This window comes from Porites lutea, chromosome 3, assembly GCF_958299795.1.
Source record: "Porites lutea chromosome 3, jaPorLute2.1, whole genome shotgun sequence".
NCBI classification, from domain to species: Eukaryota; Metazoa; Cnidaria; class Anthozoa; order Scleractinia; family Poritidae; genus Porites; species Porites lutea.
This window is the reverse complement of record NC_133203.1, coordinates 15594469-15614586: the sequence shown is the minus strand read 5'-3', so window position 1 is coordinate 15614586 and position 20118 is coordinate 15594469. Positions and strand designations below refer to the sequence as shown.

Below are 20118 nucleotides of genomic sequence, written 5' to 3'. Positions count from 1 at the left end.
GAGGGAGGGGAACCAAGAGAAACGCTACGCTACTGGAACGCCACGCCACGCCACGCTAACAAAGCTTCGAGTACAACGCAAACACAACGTAGGCACGTGGCCTCCGCATGCGCCAAAGCGACATACCGCTGGACAGGAATATGCCCCCATGCTCACGAACAATGGTAAACGCTACAAACGCAAACATAGTCACGCACAACGCTACAGACGACCAACGCGCTACCAAAGAATGCCAAAACCACCCGAGACCATAGCTCCTAGTCGTTAACTACATTAAATATGATTTAATAGTATTAAACATTTTAGCTATATGACTGTCAGAGTCTATTATCATAGCTTAGTAGCTATGGCTAATTTTGTCCCCTATTTTAAATACCTCAGTTGTGGCGATTTCCATGAACTGTGCTAAAGCTTTCTCCACGTTAGGTTTAGCCTTGGAAGCCATAAGAACACTGTTTTCAAGGATGCGATACTTTATAGGACTTCCCTTTGGCTTGAAATCCTGTGAGAGTAAACATGAATTCAAGGCGTTATGGCATAACAAATTGCCTTGCATGGCGGTCAATTGACAATCTGAAGGTTAAACATAGACTTGCGAGAAACTTCTTTACCTTTATGAATCAACGTGGTGAAGAAGTTGATCTGATATTCTTAGGGAGCTACTTTCGCCTTAAAAAAAATAAACTTAAAGAAACGACCTAAAGTTTGAAAAACAAAGTAAAAAGAGTGCTACTCTTTTCGCTGCATTAAGACGACAAAGACAAACACAAAACAGAGAACAAAGAGAGTAGCCTTCATTTTCTTGATCTCTCATCATATTTCGCTGTCGGAAAAGAGGAACTTGGCATAGAAACGCTTCGGTCTCAGGCTAACAGGGGTGGTTCATGATAACCATGAATTCGACACATTATTTATTTCTTTTTATTTAATCAGACACGAACACTAAGGCGCAGCCTAAGCAAAAAAAAAAACGAAAAAAAAAATTCAATAACAACACCTTCAGCAGCTTCTCGGCAGTGCGAACAGCCATCATTTCTGAATCCTGTTTCTCGTTTTGACTGCACAAAAATAATAATAAAGGAAAAGGAAATAAGATAAAGAAAAAAAGTCGATGATATTGAAGAGATAGAAATGCTGAAGCTGAAGCTCAGTATTATTTGAACGGTAAAGTTTACAGTGACCCCGTTGGTTGAAGGCTAAAGACGTTTTCTTTTCTCCGCCACTCGCAAATGTACGTTCTTACTAATACCAGGATGAGGATTAAAGTTTGCAATTCATTAAAGGGTCTTATTTTAGGCTTCAGCACATTCTTGTGAATGAATGTTCTACTTCCCATTCACACCAACGTAGCCTGAGAAAACAGCCGACATTTGGCGACGCTACCACTGGTTTCCCCGCCAAATGACGTCTGAGAAACGAGCAAAATTCTGCGCTCGTTTCGATTCTCAGACGTCATTTCGCAGGGAAACCAGTGGTGGCGTCTTGAAATGTCGGCTGTTTTCTCAACCTCGTTCCCAGGGTTCTCTCCTACCCGCCCTACGGAGACCCTGGACCCTAGACCAGCGTTTTCCAAGGTCTCTCTCTCTCTCGCTCCGTAGGGCGGGTAGGAGAGAACCCTGGGAACGAGGTTGCTGTTTTCTCAGGTTAAGACTAACGGTGTTAAACATCTTTTTACAGTTTACATTCAGGGTGATTTTGAAAAAGAAAAAAGGATTTTCCCCAGTTTGGCTAACATGAATAACCCAGCTTGTTCAACCATAATCTAGTGTTTCACTGAAGCATCACCGTACTTTTCTTATTAAAAATATAACTCCTTCATAAAATGAACATATTTACCTCACATCTCCATCCACCGCATCAAACGTTTCTCCTCCCAAAGTCTCGTTATCTGGATTCAGGCAGATCTCGATCATGTTGTACACTGCTTTCTCACCCCTGATAAAATCAACAAATAAATGACGCATTTGGCAACTGACGAAATTATTATTGCAGCTAAGGGGAAGAGAGAACGAAGAAGAAATTCAACGTTGGAGGTTAACTTGTACTAAGAGATCGGCTAGTGCTGTTAGGAGGATTTGAGAAATCTGTCCCATAGATCGCAAGAAACTAACCTGTTATCGTTATGACAGTCATATCATGAGAGTCACGCCTAAAAGGCTTGGACCAGCACTGATTCGAAGAACCTCAAAAGGCCACTCTTCAGTGCATGCAACGCTATTAAACAGCATAACGTCTTTTAAATGTCTCCACTTGTTATTGATTCAACAGCAAAAATAAAGAGTGCAAAGCTGTCGCTAAAACCTACCATTCTGAATCTTTTCTTGCAAGATTGAAATGTTTAAGAGCTGCTGTGGGGTTTACCGTGAACCTAAAACCGTTTAATGAAACAAAACAAAATGAGAAGGCGAAAATTAAACGCCAAATTATAACGGTAAACGGTGAAAATGAAGGTGATGCGATGACGATGACAAAAAACAGCAACTTCAAAAATAAGATGCCAGAGTCAAGGAGATTCATTCATAAGAACTTTAAGCTTGAGTATAGGCGAACGAATACGAATACGATAAAGGCATTTCAAGCCAATCATTTTCCCAGAACTTTTGCTCTTTCTTGTTGTTGACCACTCAAAACAAAGAAACGTACGGGTGTGACAAGGGATTGTCTAAAGTACCCAATACTCGGTTAGAATACTCGAACTCGTGCTCGATCTCGTATTCATAGTCCAATCTAAGTTCCTAATATTGTTTCGCTAAACCCCACAATTTCCCTTCCCAGATATTACAACCTAGTCAGGAGATCTGTACATAGCACCTCACCAATTAAACAATCCTTTACAATAATTCAGTCCAGAGTCAGTGGCTGCGCGGAGGATGGCACTTTCAGCCTATGTAAAGTAAAAAACAAATAAGAATAATTATAAATAATAAAAAATTACTAGTTTAATACAATGGTCAGTCTCGCTATTGCCCTGAAAGTTTCTTCTAGTGAAAGTAAAAGAATGCTTTCGTTTAATAATTACGCCATCTTGAGACTCGACCACGAGAACCGATATTCTAATTTTTCTGGCAAATAAAAGGCTTTGGCGGGAACAATTTACATCAGATTACTAATCTACCTAAAAGCTATCTATGGTTCAACCACTGCCACGCAATCAAGGTTCTGCTCGATTTTTCTTGACCGTCGCTCTTAAGCCAGCGGCCTTACAAATACCAAACCTACCTGTTCCAGATATTTTGAACACTCGTCTAACTTCCCTGCCCTCCTTAGAAGATTGATAAGCCGAGCCAGTGCACTAAAATGACCTGTAATAATAATAATAATAATAACAACAACAAAAAAAAACAATAAAAAAAAGGAATGGTAACATCAAAATTCGAATTAAACTACGAACACCTGAAACATGTTAGGCGATGCTTCATGAATACATTGACAAGGCAAAATTGAGGGATCCCTTTATTTAACAGAAAAATGTATATCGTAAGCTAGTCGAAAATGAAAACTGGTCGATGCTTGACTTAAAAGACAGATCCATTCTACAAAGAACCAACAGAAGGGGGGTCTGGGGCCCTTTACTTCCAATTTCCAATACCGTAAATCTTCTATTAACTCTATTAAGGCCCCCTTCTCAAATAAACCCTCTCCGTCTAATAAGCCCCCCTCCCCCATTTTCAGGGAAAGAGTGTTAATAAGCCCCCCTCCCCTCCCCTAATTATTCTTCACTAATAATCAATCACGACTGCAAAACTTCGTGCGGACTAACTTGGGATGGTTTAGTTCGGATTTGATTCTGACCCTCGGCTGTATGACCCAACACTTTTTGTACCTGAGCCTTTCCACTTTGTATTCTAGTTCTTTATGGAGAACTGATACTATCGTCGTTTCTAAATTGAATAAGCCCCCCGTCTCTATTAAGCTCCCCCGTCAAATGGGCTTGAAATAAATAAGCCCCCCCCCGGGGGGGGGGCTTAATAGAGGATTTACGGTAATTACCAGTCCCAGAAAGCTGTCTTTAGCTAACCGTCTTCAAATTCAGAATTGAATCTTTGCGGTCCGGTTAGTTAAAGGGAGTTTAGCCAGTGTTGACCAAAACCGTGTTCTAAGCCATTCTCAATTTGCTCAACGCTTTACTCTAAACACCGGTTATAGTGAACATTTTCAAGAAAGAAACTGCGTAGACTGAAAGAAACATTTATCTTCATAAAATATACCACTAAGAAAGTGATCTGGAGGTTCAAAGATTTGCTAAACAGCGGCCTAAGTTAGACTGCCTTTAAATAAACGACCCTGATTAATAGTTTTGAAAGTATTACAATAAACTACCAGTTAAAGAAACAATATGCGTTGGTTTCTAAGCTGTAATTAGCACTACCATTCTTACAGATTTTAATTCTAAATACGGTATCAGGCCCAAAACGTTACCAGAACAGCAAATAAAGAGCTCTTGCCCACAAGCAAGAACTCTTTAAACTCTGCAGGAAAAATGGGGAAACAGACATTGGTAGCCCGCTTTAATTACGGTAACATTCAAACAGGCGCCCGTTTAACCAAACTATGTCATTTTTATGTTTAAATCTGAGCCAACAAGGGAGCTCATCTGTGAACAGTTGATAACTAGACTAACCTGGTTTTCGTTCTAAAAGCTGTTGAAAATGAAACGTAGCAGAATCGTATTCGTTTTTCCTAAACATTAAATCTGCCATCATCTGAAACAAGACAAATGAGAGACGTTTTTAGATAAAACAAGACAATAAAGAGAAAGAAGCCATTAATCCTACATGTTCTTTGGTATACATCAACTCTACACAGCACAGCACTTTTTATCCTTAACGACTTTAAGACAACGGGGATGGATTACGAATTTTCTTTTCTATTCTTCCTTTTTGAAAAGTCACAACAAATGTAAAGGAGCACGTTAACAATCTTCTTCAACTTTGTTCATTCCTGCCTCCTTTTGTTTGTTTGTTATTTATACCCTCTTTTAATGTTTTGAGCGCTGGTATTTTTTACGCCGATTCACTCAATTTGGTAGCAGTTCCTACTGTTAGAATTTTGACAAACTTCGTGACAAAGCTCCTTTAAATATCGGCTATTTTCGCTATTAAATTTCCCTCGTGCCGCAATCTTGGATTCTCATGAGGTCGCTTGGTAGCCGCTATGCGAAGAATTACCTATAGTCGTTTGTATTTAATAATGGCAGCAAGCGAATGATGTAACAAAAAGAAAACTGGTGGTACGCAATAGTTAAAAGCAAAAAATAGGTGCTTTCCTTATCAACACTTTTGCTCACTTAAATCGTCTCGCTTGTTAGAGAAAAAAATGGAATTTTACCTTTCTTTTCGACCAATTTAAGGTCAATTTGCAGTAATAGTGGGGAGTTTCTTTGAAAAAATAGAAACGATTGAGTAAATTGTAATCGATACGGATATAGAACCATGAATAACGATACGATGATAAGAAAAACGTTTTTTTAAAAATCTCAACTTACGACGGTAGCGTCATCGTTTTCCGAGTCCATTTTGAGGAGTTGTACACACTGTTGTTGACAGGCGTCCAGATCATCTACTGTTAGATACATTCTGGCCAGCTGTAACATGGCCTGGAACAACAAACAAAGACATTAGCGAGAAGATGAAAAACTAGAAGTAATCCAGAATAACGCAAATCATATAATTATCTGTCTACTATCATAGGTGACTAATCATTCCTTAATTTTGGCCCGAAATTTCAGCATTTATTATATCTGTATTTTTCTTCTTACCGGTAAGTATGTTTCATCATATGTCAGTCCTTCCTTGTAAAAGTTAATGGCCTTGGCGTAATCTCTGGCAGTGATCGACAGCTCCGCCATTTCTGCACATATTCTGTCAATAAGTAATAAACATGATCAGTCAGGTTATTTTCGTAAAGCGAATTTATCCGCGTTTTGCCCAGTCAAGAGAAAACTAAAACAAACTCCGTTTCTTATTTGTAAATAATTTTTATTTTTGTGTCCTCAATTAGTTGTGAAAACTAAATACATTGAAACATTAGTAAAGCTTTTACTTTTCACTTACTTACTTGTTTTCTTACGCAGAACCAATTAAAGATTTACCACAAATTGGGAGTATCCTTTTGTCCTGAATACAAGAATCTCCGCCGTACATTGTCCAGATTTCACCAACAGAGTATTATCACATCAGTGTTTCGTCTGAATTTAAGGGAAACCCTCATGGGTGAAAACTCAACGGAAACGCCATTCGACCGTTGCAACTGGAACAGTTAAATCGATGGATGAAGTTCAAAAGTGTAGTCATTTAAAAGAAAGATACTGAGCAGCACTTTTCCGTGGTGCTGCACGTTGGTTCCAAAATTTAATACCGAGACTAGGATCTTAACAACACAAAGCCATTACAAAGATACAAAAACATTCATAAAACTTAGTTTGTTTACTGCACAATACAGGTGTTTCTTAATACTGCGCTATTTCCAGTCTTACTTTGCAGATTGTAATTTCTGTGCTTTTACAGCATCTGGTTGTTCAACACCAACTCTTCTAAGAACCCTGCAACATAATAACATATTGGTAGGTTTACAGTTCAGCATGAAGATAGTACCCTGTAACGATTTGGGCCGTATAAACAATACCTTACTGAAACGCCACCCCTGCAGTATAAGAAGGCAACGTGACAAGGTATGGTTACTACAGTAAGGACGCTTAACAAAAGTCAACGGAACACGTAGGTCCTTTTTTAAAATGAAATGGGCTTATTTTTTTTCCAAAGCTTTACTTCTTAAGACCTGGCACTTCTGCGAGTGTGAGTCTGTGAATTCAGGAATTGACTGACCTGACTAGACAGTCCTGATTAACAGCTAAATTCTCTTTACGAACACACCGGTTTTCCAGTTTGGTATGCGAACAAATGAAGTACGCTCCTTGACACAAGAACAAAAAGGGAAAAAAGAAAGCTGTCCTTCCTCTTAAGTTTGGATTCAAATACGAATTCGAGGACTACTAGACATCTCCCACGAGTCTATACCGGAATGAAATGAGCTTCAGAAGCCTTGAAAGTACGCGCCAGTCACCTGTATTGCCTCAGAAAAGGAGAAACTGAAACAGCATTGCTCACCTGGTTTGTACTTCTTTCGCTCTGGTCAAGGTTTTCAGAGTTTCTTCCGTGTTCCCGGATCGCTGATAAACTTGCGCCTGAAGCTTCAGAAGTCGAGCCTCTTCCATTAGCGATGGGAGGTCATTAGCTACAGAAGCAAAAGGGGACACCATGAAATAATAATGATGCAGCTCTGGTTGACATATCTTCAGGTGGTATTCTTCAAAATGTCGTTTTTCGCACGAATCAATTAGTGCGCGTGCCATTTAAACTGACAAAGAGCATGATACATGTATATTCCCGACAGGATCTCTAAAATACTGAAAACTGTTGAATCTGTTTTATGAGCCATGTGAAACAAGTTAGTTTCCTCCTTCCACTAAGAATCTTTGCAAAAAGTAAGGGGTTAGTTTAAAAAGAAACTGTGACGCTGCATCGGAGTGCGAGTGAGGCACTAACATTTGATTTGACCACCACAAAAAAAGATTTAAAAGATGACGCTTCAAGAGTCAATCTAAATTTTGCAAAAAAAACAAATTCACAAACGTAAAGCATTTTCTGTGACACAGAAAAAAGAGATAAGAGTCACAAATGATGCAAACACCCAGACATTCACTAATCTTAAAAGTGATCAATGGTATATATCAACCCTTTTCCACAAAACTAAGAACATGTACAAGACAAGATGAGCAACTGTGTTTTGTTGCATGCAGAAAGGTCCCTTGCTTAATCACTTTACCTTTCTCCTGCTCCAAAGCTGACTTGATGACTTTGTCTGCTTTGTCGTAGTTTTTCAACTTAAGATATAACTCAGCCAAGTCGTATCTGGAAAGAAAACTTAGATCTTGAAAACCGACCATCACGATACAAGGCACACAAAACAGGGACGCTCCAAAAAGTACAAACCTTAAAAAGTTTTGCTGTCCCGATTTCAAGGCGGCCTCATAGTAATTGATCGCCTGTAAAAACAGAAAACAGAAAAGGAGGTTTTAAGTTTGAGTCACACTGTAAATATATATAACCACGAGATAACGAGGTGGTCCTTTCAGAAGCTGGCGCGGGCGGAGTCGGCCTTATTCAGTACTGCATTGAAAATCTGATAATACACCCAAGGGTACCAGCGAGGCAATGGAAAATAATGACTGAGTGTTATTTACGTTTGGGGCATAAGGTAAGGGAGCGCAAGGTATGTGCAGACGAACGCAACAACTCCCAACATTGTTGGCCCAACAATGTTGGGACTAGCTGCATCCGTCACTTGCACGGAGCTAAACGTTTGATCAGTTTCAAACTTTGCGCAACTGAACAACTCCCAAAAACAAGCAACAACATGCAACAGGGTGTGCAAGCGGACGCAACATGTAGCATCCAACAATGTTGGGAATTCATTTGTTGGCCAACAATGTTGCGTCCGTTTGCACAGGGCTTTAAACAACAACGACGGCGACGGCTACGAGAACGTTACTTAAAAAGTGAATTCCCGCTGCTTCAAACTTTATCGCGCTTATTTTGTTAATAACTTTTCTGGAGATGAATTCTAAAAGACTCTATAGAAGTTCAGGAAAAAAATTAGTCGCCGTAGTCGTGCAGTGACGGCAAAGAAATGTAGAAAGTGTGCTGTACGTACAAAGTTGTTGTTTTGCCCATCCAAACCTATTGCTTTGACATTCTCGTTGCCGCCGCCGTCGTCTTTGTTTAAGGGTCCTTAAGTGTATTTAATGACGAGGTGTTTGTGTTTACAAAGAAATGATCACTCACCTTGCCGTAATGATGTGTCTTAACCAACGCCTGTCCTATTTTGCTCGCCAGTGCACCGTCCCTGGGGTTTTTCTTCAGTGCTGTCTCATACACTTCAATTGCTTTTTCAGGCTGAATTACACAAGAAGAAAACAAAACTGTTACAGAACGTTTTAATTATTTTTACACGGCGATCAAATTCATTACTTGCATTGCAATTATTGAGCTGCTAATTAAAAGAAGACAGAATCGGCCAACAACATTCCTGACGCGCTCAGAACATTTGTATCTTGGGTGCCGGAGACGCGGTCTCCTGTTTCGGTCAAGTCTCTTCAGTCATTCATATAGATCTATCTTCCTTTTCCTTTCCTCTTCTTAATTTCTTCCTGGTTATAAATTTCTTTATGTTCTCCTCTGCCCGCCTCGATTAGCTAAGCTATTTACGAGCAGAGGATGTTTGTGGTTACGTTTGTTTTAATTTAATTTAATTTTTAAATTTGTAACTAATGAAGATCAATAAACTTCTACAGTGCCCCGCACAGCTTTGCCCCCCTGGCGAAGATCCGTCGGCTTGTGGTCGGCCCCGAAGCATCCTGCCGCGCGCGAACGAAAACCTCTGGTACCCATGGTAGCACATTTGGTGATCACAAATAGTTATTACAAACTGTACATCATCAGATGATACTTGGTGTAAAGCAATCTTCTAGTGTCTGTTCTCCAGATAACGTTATTGACTACGTTATTTAACAATTATTGGACGAGGTTGAGCAAAATATCGTGATTTGTCAGTGGCGAGTAGATCAATTGTTTGCCGACGCCTAAGGCTGAGGCAAATAATTGACCTGCGAGACACTGACAAATCACGATATTTTGCGTTTTATCATTCGATCACCAAATCTGTTTTTTACTGAATATCTTCGGGAAGCGAAGCGATCTGCCTTTTTTCACGCAAGAACGATCGCAAGAAGGAGAAAAGCGTGCTTTCTTTTACGCATGACCAGAATATTATTTGCAGCCAAACACAGTTGGACTTCATTACGCAAGTGCAGACCATTATTTGTACGCAGTTATTTGCAGGTTACGTGGTGGGATCTCGGCCAGTGAAAAGGAAGAAAAATTTGCGTCGAATGATAATTTTGTTTGTTAGTTCATTTTGCACTTGCACGGCTACCAGACGGTCGCTGGAAGATTATTGTTGATCCGTTCCTTCTACGTAAACATTGAAATATGATATGGTCACACTTTTGAGGCTTTTAATGGAAGTTTTTGTAAATTGTATTTGATACACATCAATTTTCAGTATTTCAGGGGCTGAAGCTTTACGAAAGCACATCGTCCACTTACCTCCTGTATACTCATATAAGCATCACCCAATAACAGACAGGTATGAGCACTTGGGTTCTTATCAACAAGTTCTCTGCAAGAAATTAGCAAATCAATACAACACTTTTCAGGTATCAAACATCTTTTGTATCCGTTTTTGCTAAAGTAGGCACAGAAGTCGAAATGTGAAGTTGCATGGCAGTGCATGTCCACTTGCCTTTTAACATCAAACTTGCACACACAGAACAACCATCTAATGAAATGAGACACTGCAAATGAATTGAACCCAACAGTATTTTTTTAAAAAGGCCGGCACGTGCTGCAGGCGTCTCGGATCGGATGGGCTTTAACTTAGAACGTGGTTTAACAGAATCAGTGGATGTCTATTTCTGTTCCTGAGTGGGTTATTTCAAGTGGACAAATGTTTCTCCAATTTGCGCTGTATGTGCGCCTGCCGCAAGCGTAGACAATGTGCAGAAATTGAGTTTAGGCACAGGCAGCCCAAGCGCACTATTTGTGGGTTCGGGCTTCAGAGGTCATTTGGTCTGAATATACTAGAATTATTAGTGTATTATCTGATGCCAAATAAATGCAAAAAGTCTTAAAGATATGAAGTCTTCTTGTTTGTCTATCTGTACTAGTAGCCTTTAAGATAACGAAAATCGATATTTCTTGCATTATTACATGTGATTCGGGCCCTTATTGTTCGAATTTTATCACATGTATTCGAATCTACAACGCTTAGAAAAAAGAAATCATGATCACGCGAAATATTGATTCAAAAAGCTCCCTTACCTTTAGTTCATAGCCACTCTGTGTCCTACGGTCGGTTTAAAGGCCGTTTAGTCGACTTTGAAAGAAAGTCGACCAGATAATACACTAATAATTCTAGTATATTCCGACCAAATGACCTCTGAAGCCCGAACCCACAAATAGTGCGCTTGGGCTGCCTGTGGTTTAGGCAAACTGAAAATGATTAAGAATTCGCTTTTTTCAAAGCAACACTAACTGGACGCTGTTTTAAAAACCGGCCGTATAGCTCTAACAAGGCTTGTTTAGGTCGATAATGACTGATTTGTTGAACTGAAAAGAGGAGGGGCGGGGGGGGGGGGGGTACCTTGGCACCCCAAACATCGCTCGACACAATGAGACAGTAAGTACTTGTAGGTTGAGCATAATCGTCTGCTGGGTGAGCGTAGTCCTGAATAGGACTGTTGTTGACAGTGACTGACGTTTCTACAACCTGTGTGGTGGTCATCCGATGGTCATCTTTGGAGTCAAAGTGAGTTGTATCATGTTAGTTGATGGTATCAAACTCTGATTCTTGACCTTATTGAGTGTCTTCGTAGCCAATAACATCACGGCTCAGGTCACGAACCAGAGTTTAACGTCATCTACTCACTTTGATTCTGAAGACGACTACCGCAAAGGTTGTCGAAACTTCAGTCACTGTCGACAACAACAGTGCTATTCAGGACCACACTCACCTGCACGATCAAATTCCATCTACCAATGAGATGACTCCCGGGTTCAAACCTTTTTCAAACCTTTTGAATCCGTTTTACAATTAAAACGGCAACAGCAGCGAAAACTTCACCCAAAAATAGGATTCAGGCTGTTTCAAATTTCATAGCTCTTATTAAAACTCTTCTAGTTTGTCATAGGTTGTTGATTTTTTCATGAGTTTGTCTTGTGGTGTTCCCGTCCGCTGCGTCCTCCATAAAACCTGAAATTAGGAGACCTGTAACGACGGCACAAAAATGCACAAAAAAGCGTGATGCACGTGCAGAGTTGTTGTTGTGCCAACCTAACCCTATTGCTTTTTTGCTGTCCTCGTTGGCGTCACTGTCGTTGTTGCTTAAGTTCCCGAATGAAAGAAAACTGAAAATGACTGTGTCTAACCTGTACACACTGGCATATAAACGCTTGTCCTTGCGATGATGAAGATATATATCAGCCATCTTCTCCTTAGCCTTGATGTAGTAACTGTCAGATAAAATACAAGTCTACTTGAAGCTGATTAACCACAATAACTCTTGGATATTCTTAATCCTTTGCAGCCGCCTGACTACTTAACAAAAGAAACTGAAGCAAGAGTACTAGGACGCAACCTCTTGGACTTGGAGGACCAACAGCCAGACTTCTGACAGAGTTGGACTAAACAGCATTATAACTCTTTCATTATATAATACATACATACGCAGTACATACACAGTAGCCAGAACAGGGTTAGTTAAAGCGGAATTCTGAGGCTGTAACAACATATGATAGGAAGTATGTGACGTTTAATAGTCTAAGAGCTCAGTAGAAAAAACCACTGACAATTTAACGATATAAAAAGTTCCAAAGGCTTAAGTTCTAGTTCTAAGAACTTTTATGCACTGCATCGCGTCTGCTTAGTTTAACAGGGATAAGTCATTTTTCTTCAAGTGACCCTCGCTACATCATAAACACTACACAGTAGGAGCACGGACCCAGAACTGGAAGCAGGTTCCTACGAAAGGCTGAACGTATAGGTTAGGTAAAACGGGCGACAAGATTGCGCAACTTGTTTTGCAAAATGGCAACAAGAAGAGTTGAAAAGCGTTGTTACGCGTTTTACCACAAACGAATCAAACCTTTCTTGCATCAACAAATCAGGTTGTACTACTTTTGAAAAGAAAATCTGTACATGTTGCGCGTCTTACCGGCTAAAGACAAGCTTGTATGACAGCAATTGACGTGACTCGTGTGCATGATGTCACTCCCGCGTAGGTTTACCCAATCAGGGAAATGTTTCTCAAAAGTCTTATCGGCCGCGAAGACCTGTTTCGTGTTTGTATTCAACATCAAGGCTCCAATAATTTTGAAAATGATATAATAAAACTATCAGTTAAAGAAGCCAAATTGGCTGGCTTGTGAGCTAGGAACGGTGCTACTATTCAACAGGTTTTGACTTTAAAATTTGCCTTAGGGTCGGAAAAGTTTCCGGGCCTTTCGAGAAACAGGCCTCACAAGTTAGTATTCACACATCTTGCAACAACCTGACTTTTTGTAAGACCGGTTTGATTCGTTGGTGGTAAAACGCGCTACATCGTTTTTCAACTCGTTTTCAAGCAATGTTGTAAAACAAGTTGCACAATTTTGTCGCCGGTTTTACCCCTGGTTTTACCGTAGCTTAAGGAATGACTCAGACATCCGTGGACCACACTTACCTCTGTTGGGGTGTTATTTGTCGTAGTATAGTCAGAGCTTGCTCTGTATCTCCATTCTTAAGAACAAGATCTGCATTAGATATCTGTACCCTGAAGTAAAAGTAGAAAATAAGTGAGGTTCAGATTCGGAGCTGACAGACACAAAACTTCATTTAAAAAAAGCCTAGGGCGCGGTTCCTCAAAAGATGGTTAAGTTTAATCTGGGATTAAGCCTCAGTTTTAAGCAAAGTTTTCTTGTCTTCACAGTACATGCAATTCGAACTTGCAAAATACTGTTGAGCCTCAACTCCGAGATACAGTAATGATAATACAAAATATTACTCTAGGCAATACATAGGAAGGCAAAATACTGAAAAAAGGAGAAAAATTTGAATCCTGGATTAGCACTAATCGGCCATTCAAGAACCAGGCCCAGGGCTGTGCTCTAGGAGAGCCCGGTGGCCCCTGGTGCCCAACGTCTGCCTTCGAACGACTAGAAAATGTTAGTTTTTCATACAAATCAAATGCTTGGTACCCTGGATTTCACAGGTTCAGATCACTGGGCTCCCTTAAATTTTCCTTAGAGCACAGCCTTGAAGCCCCTTTACAATATACAGAGAACACTCTTAGGCCCCGTCCACATGTATCCGGATATTTTTCAAAACGGAGATTTTTTTTCTCCGTTTTAGGCTTCTGTTCACAAGCAAGCGGCGTTTTCGAGCACCAAGAACGCAGGTTTCGAAAACGGTCCCCTGTATGAAGTTTTTTGAAAACGCCGGCTTACGATGATTTCATTCATCACACAGCACATGCCCTGTAAGGGATGCTATCGTATTTCCACTGTAATTTAGTGTTTTCGTGTGGACGGGTAAAAACGATAGGAATTTGCTACGTGTGGATGCGCGTATCTTTCGAAAACCGATCCCATATTCGTTTACAAAAATATCCGGATGATAAGTGTGTATGGGGCCTTAATAAATGTTCAGCGCCAGAGAGAGCTCCATCTATCCATTGTAAATGGCTCCATAAAGCGATTTTCGTATGACCTTGAAAACTGGTTTCGGTAAGTGTTCGTTATTTGCTTTAACAGCCAATGGATGAAAAGGTCAAAACATGGCCTCTTCGTTTTTCCGCCAGAGAATACCCTAATATGGAGAAGACACTGTTCGATTGGCCAATCGTGTTGCAGTATGACGTCAAAGCGAAGTATCGATTGATTCCTAGAAAGTTCTCGGGCACGAAACTTTTTCGCCCGAGCGTTCGCTTAACCAATCAAAAGCCACGAGCGTTTGTATCCGTTCGATAAATCAATCAAATCGCTCTATTACCATTCGATTGTTGTTTCTTTTTTGTTTGCGCGTTTTCAATTCAAGGTCATACGATACCTGGCGACCACTTAAACTCGACAGGTTAGCAAGGGACAGTTCACATTGCTTCTTAGCCTGCGCACTGGCATTAGCATAAGAAAGAGAGAGGTTAAGCAACGACGACGACGGAAACGAGAAGGTCTAAAAAAACAATGCTGTTCTCTACACTTGGTGCATTTCTTTACCGTTACTGAACGACTACGAAGTCAAAATGCCGTACTTCAGAGTTTTACAGCGGACGTAAACAAATGACAACGAACTTTTCTTCCTCTTTTTAAACTTGGATTGAGTTCTTCGGAATTCATCCCCAGAAGACTTCGCCTATATTTGACAAAGTGAGCAAAAGCCTGGAATAATAGCGATAAAGATTCAAAGAATGCAAAATTAGTACCTTTTTATTGATGTTTTCGTCGCCGTTGCCATCTTGCTATCTTAGACGCCCTACCTTTGTACCTGTATGTGTTGTAATGGGCTACTTGTTTCTGATCTTACCTGACTTCTTCAGGAGTTCCGCCAAACTCCTCCAAGGCATCCTGCATCACTTTAGTCGCTTCATGCTACAAAATAAATACATATTGACGTGTTTTTATAATACATTGACCAGCTTAAAGAAATGTCTTTTTTAGCCTAGGTATTACTCTCTTCCTCCCTTCCCGCATCTCATCTCCACTATCCCTGAGGAAGCCCTGTTATTCCAGCTGTTTTTCCAGGCAATTTCTGCAAGGCGCTATTGATGTATTTCAATGGAACGTAAAGGTAGAGCTAAAGCAATCATATTTTAGGTCGATAACTGGTGACAGTCATTCAACTTGAGGTCCACAGTGCGCAACCCCCCCCCCCCCCTTCCCCCTCATTCAATGCTCAGTTGTAAGGGTATTTAAAGCTAGTTAAAGCGAGCTATAAATGAAAGGAGAGAGGTCAAAAGAAGGATGTGACGTCACCAAGGATCAAACGCGAGGAATCGCGAACCGAAGGCCGCGCACCAACCAACTGTGCCATTCTTGCTTCTAGCGTGTTGTCTGTAAATATTTTCCGGGTTTTGTGGAAAAATCTTTGTGGGATGATGTTTATTTCAAGCATAGTTTACTGAAACAATGAGGATCTGAATAACAATCAAAACATGAATCATAATTTACCAGTTGGCCTGCCTCCATGTGAGCATCCACTAGTTCAAGGTAAACTGCTGCACGATCACTGGAGGTAATCGCTATTTTCTTGCTTTGAGATTTTGGTGCTACGAAGTAAATGCAATCACAATAAATCAACAAAAAAAGATAGACAAAAACTGACAGACCTTGAAAGAAGACTTCATTGCGGGCGACAAGAGGAGCCCGCAATCCTAATCTACAAGTTGTTATTACGCATGCGTCCCATGTATGTAGCCAGCATTCGTTTGGACTTCAACTAAGAATGAATGGATTGCACAGAACGCAATTTGATCGCGCGCGTTTGGACTTTCTATCACTCGTTATTTGATCACACGTGTTTTGACTATCTGTCACGTGCAACTTCCGCAAAGCAAAACGATGGAGGAAAAGCGTTTTGACCTTCGATCGTTGTCGCCCGCACTCTGTAACCTTTGGTTATTACTAGTTTAAACCATTTTAATCATGATACATCATGTACGGCTGTCATCAACCAGGAGCGCTAACCAGGTATTCAGAGAAATGTCACAGACGCGTTTGACCGTTCTCGAAATTCAATATGCTCATGAGCGACCCCAGAATGCACAAGGCTCCTTAACAAGTTAGATTCTCGTCGCCATACAATACAAAGCCACAGCACTACCAATTTTTTTAAGCCCAAACGCCCCGACACAAATAACAGGAGCCACTAAAGTAGATCTAGAAGGCGCTTGATTGAATTATGCCTAAGGAACTCCCATGCAATCTGTTTACCCGCTTTCTTTACTCCAGGCAGGTTCATTGCAGCTTGCATGGTGCTGACACTTTCTTCTGGATGCCCCATCTTCTTCTGAACTCTTGCTTTGATCAGATGATACAAAGGATGATTTCGTACCTAAAGCAAAGCAAATTATTAGCTTGTTAACATTACAGTGGCTTACAGTTAGCAAAAAACATCTCGCAACGGCTATGGTGAAAGCATCGCTACGGTGTCACACTGAATCGCCTTGACACTGTCGGTTAAGGTTGATTTCCACCGTCGCGTAACTTTTACGAGCGCACGTGCGTAAAATTTACGTTGGCAAATAAAATAGAGGCAATGCATGAAAGGTCGCTCGTAAGCGTAAAAGTTGAACCTTGCTTTTTATCTTGTCTCTATTTTATTTACGTGATTAAAATTTACGAGCGTTAACGTGCGTAGCCAAGAGCGCCGGTGGAAATCAACCTTTCACGCAGTCAAGACGGCGACGGAAATGAGAACGTCAAAAAGCATCAGTTTTAATAAGCAAAACAATAACTCTACATTTGGTACATTTCTTTCCGTCACTGCAAGGCTACGACGTCAAAATTTCTAATTTTACATTTTACGGGGGACATAAACACAAAAGACGATTATCTTTTTCTTAACTCGGAAAGGGTCCTTAAGAATTCAACCCCACAACAATGCTCCCACTCTTAACAAATTGTACGCCGGAGAGGTCGGATATTAGCAATCAAGTTTGAAACATGGCGAACACGGTTTTTACGTGTCGTGTTTGCACCGTTGCCATCGTCGTTGTTTCTTAAGTTCTCTCTAATGATTCTTTGAAGGCGACGGTAGCAAAAACGTCTTTTATAAAGTGAACTTGTGTTCCTTCAAACTTAATCGTTATCATTTCCAATTGTCGAATTCTTATGGACCGTATCTAGGTTCAAAAACATTAAAAACAAGTTCCTCGACCTGTGTTTACGCCCCTACAAAGAACCTCGCACTAGGAATCAGTCTATTTTTATATACTCCCCGAAACGACTTACTCACCTCAAAGTTATAGCTGAGTCCAACCTCAAGTGATTGCTCTGCAAGTTTAAAATTCCCCTGTTGGAGATGAATCTGTTGAAGAAAAAAAAAGCTCTAAAGATTAGTTTGTCTATCAAGTGAGCAGTCAAGCCCGTTTATGCGGTGCTAAGGGGACCATGGAGAGTGTCCCTATTAACGGGATGCCCGCATTTAGGGGGTTCCGTTACTTAGGTCATAAAGACATTTTTGTACTGGGATAAAATTCTGACGTGATAAAACAAACCATAAGCATCGTCAAACTAAACGTCTCCGACTTACAGAAAGCCATTATTCGGTATTTCCTTGGACAGCTGTGTTCGTGAAATCACTCAAAAGTCGCTCATTTGTACAATACCTAATCGACTCCAGACATTACTAAATCAAAAACAGCACTCTGTCAAGCTCATGTGTTGTCAAAATAGTTAAAAATTGGCGTCTATACTTTATCTTATCTCGTCTGCTGTAGCATTGTAAACAACGAAATGCTTCCCTCGGAAGGCTTTGTAAAGCAGGGAGTGGCATAATGAGGTGGCAGCGATAAATTACCTGAGCCATTAGTAGATGTGCATCAGAAAAGGTCGAGTCTTGATCCAGGCAGTGGATCAACAAGGATTTAGCAGCATCAGTCTCCCCTGAACACAAAGGACTGAAATATGTTACTGGCGCGTTAAATACACTTACACTTCCTGAGTCAAGGGCGCTCAAATATACGCGGCTGTGCTACCAACGTGTGTACATGTAAGTCAAGAAAAATACTTAGCTACTTGTGCTATTCAAAAACGCTATGACGGCGGCCATATTGTAATGTCACAATGTTTTGTAGAAATAACTAGAAAACCTTTTCAACCGGAAAGTACACCTAAAAGCAGCACATGACCTTATCTTAATGAGATTCCACTGCATTTTATTACAAAAGGCTACAACGTCGCTAAAGTATTCCGCCGTACGTTGATGAGATTCGTTCACACAAGTAACGAAGCAACCGATGCACCCCCGGCTACAGAACCTTTATACACACCTGAGAGATACTTGACTTTTGCCATGAGATACAGTCCCTCCAACAAACCAGTGACACTTTTAGTTAACGGATCTAGCACGGCAGCACAGCGTTTAAGCAAAGGCGGGGGCGGCTGACCGGGACTTTGTGCCTGAAAACAAGATAACTGCAATGAGACTGGATCCCATACTTGCGCAGTAACCAAAAACAAATGCATAGAGTAAAGAAGAGATGTCTTTACACCCATGTTTCCTTTCTTGTATTCAGTTTGTAATACTAGTGACTTTCTGGTTTGAAACAAGCACAGGAACTCGACAGCACGTCGCATGCATGTCTCTTGACATTTAGAAAAGAGAACTAGTAAATACTGTAGTTACGTAATAGGGGTGTTTATTAGCATTTGTGGTGGTGGTGGAAGAGTTTCTTTGGATTCATTGGGTGGTTTTGTCTATGACTACCCTGAAGACGTACAAAAAGTAGCCTTTGTCGATAACTGGCCCATTTTCTATCTCGCATGCGCCAGTTTTTTCTAACGCGATTCCTGGGTTTTTCGTGCAACAGTCAGTCGGATATGCATCAGTTTCTTCTGACGAAGATAGCTGTGGGTGTAGATGGGGTTTTCAACCGCTTGAAACATAAATTGTTGCAATCTATTAACCTTATAGAGTTGTACTTCCTGTACTTGGAAAACAATAGGATGTATCCGGTGACTTTTTCGTCACTCAAGACACGAGTTCATTCTTCAGTACATCTTTCTTAACGGTTAAAGGATCTGCCTCCTACCATCTCCTTGGAGACGATAAAGTGGGTATATAAAGAATATTATAGTTTTTAATGTACAAACCTCGGTAGGAGCGTAGATGAGGTAATCATTAATAATCTGAAGAAGGAAGTCTGGGTTTAAGTTGTAGAAATATTTCACACCAAGAGCGAGACCCTAAAACACAACAACAAAATCAATGTTAAATAAGCAGACGTAGTGTATTAAAGTTACCAGCAACACATCATAAAGTTTCATAATCCTAGTGCACAACAATTTAAGGTCTTCTCACTGATCAAAAGCAACGGCCACTAACTCCTTCCGTTCCATGAATGACGCGTAAAAAATCCTAAAATTTTGATGTTTCAACTAACCTTGAGAGATGTAAAATGTGCATCAACAGCTTCATTTAAGAGGTTAATAACTTCCTCAGCTGGCTTGTTTTTCTTTCTGTGTAATACAGAGCTTAGGTATGACAGCTCCTACAGAAAGGAACATTGTACTTTAACATGAGGTCTAAAAGTGATGTCAGTTTGAGGGATGAACCGCACAGTTTGTGTTTCTACCTTCATGGTTTTGGCATACGTTTTTTAGGTACCGTAAATCCTCTATTGAGCCCCCCTCTCAAATAAGCCCCCTCTTCAAGACAAGAAAGTTAATAGCCCCCCCCCCCCCCGCCCCTTCTAATAAGCCTCCCCTAATTACTCTTCACTAATAAATGATAGACTGTATTCAT

General features: G+C 40.5%; 2 protein-coding genes across 2 annotated transcripts in view; one reads left to right on the top strand and one right to left on the bottom strand.

Moving 5' to 3' along the window:
* Positions 1-20118, top strand: part of LOC140930604 (sperm microtubule inner protein 11-like) — a 287809-nt gene that overhangs the window by 225480 nt on the left and 42211 nt on the right. The window lies entirely within an intron of this gene.
* The window catches only part of LOC140930597 (tetratricopeptide repeat protein 21B-like), a 40197-nt gene that overhangs the window by 7223 nt on the left and 12856 nt on the right, over positions 1-20118 (bottom strand). The window contains exons 13-37 of the mRNA XM_073380318.1: positions 19757-19864; positions 19467-19559; positions 18644-18773; positions 18172-18257; positions 17608-17679; positions 16584-16704; positions 15822-15919; positions 15178-15242; positions 13340-13429; positions 12048-12131; positions 10167-10239; positions 8844-8954; positions 7992-8044; positions 7825-7910; positions 7107-7233; positions 6476-6541; positions 5759-5861; positions 5486-5596; positions 4622-4703; positions 3220-3302; positions 2817-2884; positions 2306-2368; positions 1837-1935; positions 998-1058; positions 377-502 (exon numbers count right to left, since the gene is read on the bottom strand). Of these exons, the coding sequence (XP_073236419.1) occupies positions 377-502; positions 998-1058; positions 1837-1935; positions 2306-2368; positions 2817-2884; positions 3220-3302; positions 4622-4703; positions 5486-5596; positions 5759-5861; positions 6476-6541; positions 7107-7233; positions 7825-7910; positions 7992-8044; positions 8844-8954; positions 10167-10239; positions 12048-12131; positions 13340-13429; positions 15178-15242; positions 15822-15919; positions 16584-16704; positions 17608-17679; positions 18172-18257; positions 18644-18773; positions 19467-19559; positions 19757-19864 (2259 nt within the window). The remainder of the gene's footprint in view (positions 1-376; positions 503-997; positions 1059-1836; positions 1936-2305; positions 2369-2816; positions 2885-3219; positions 3303-4621; positions 4704-5485; positions 5597-5758; positions 5862-6475; positions 6542-7106; positions 7234-7824; positions 7911-7991; positions 8045-8843; positions 8955-10166; positions 10240-12047; positions 12132-13339; positions 13430-15177; positions 15243-15821; positions 15920-16583; positions 16705-17607; positions 17680-18171; positions 18258-18643; positions 18774-19466; positions 19560-19756; positions 19865-20118) is intronic.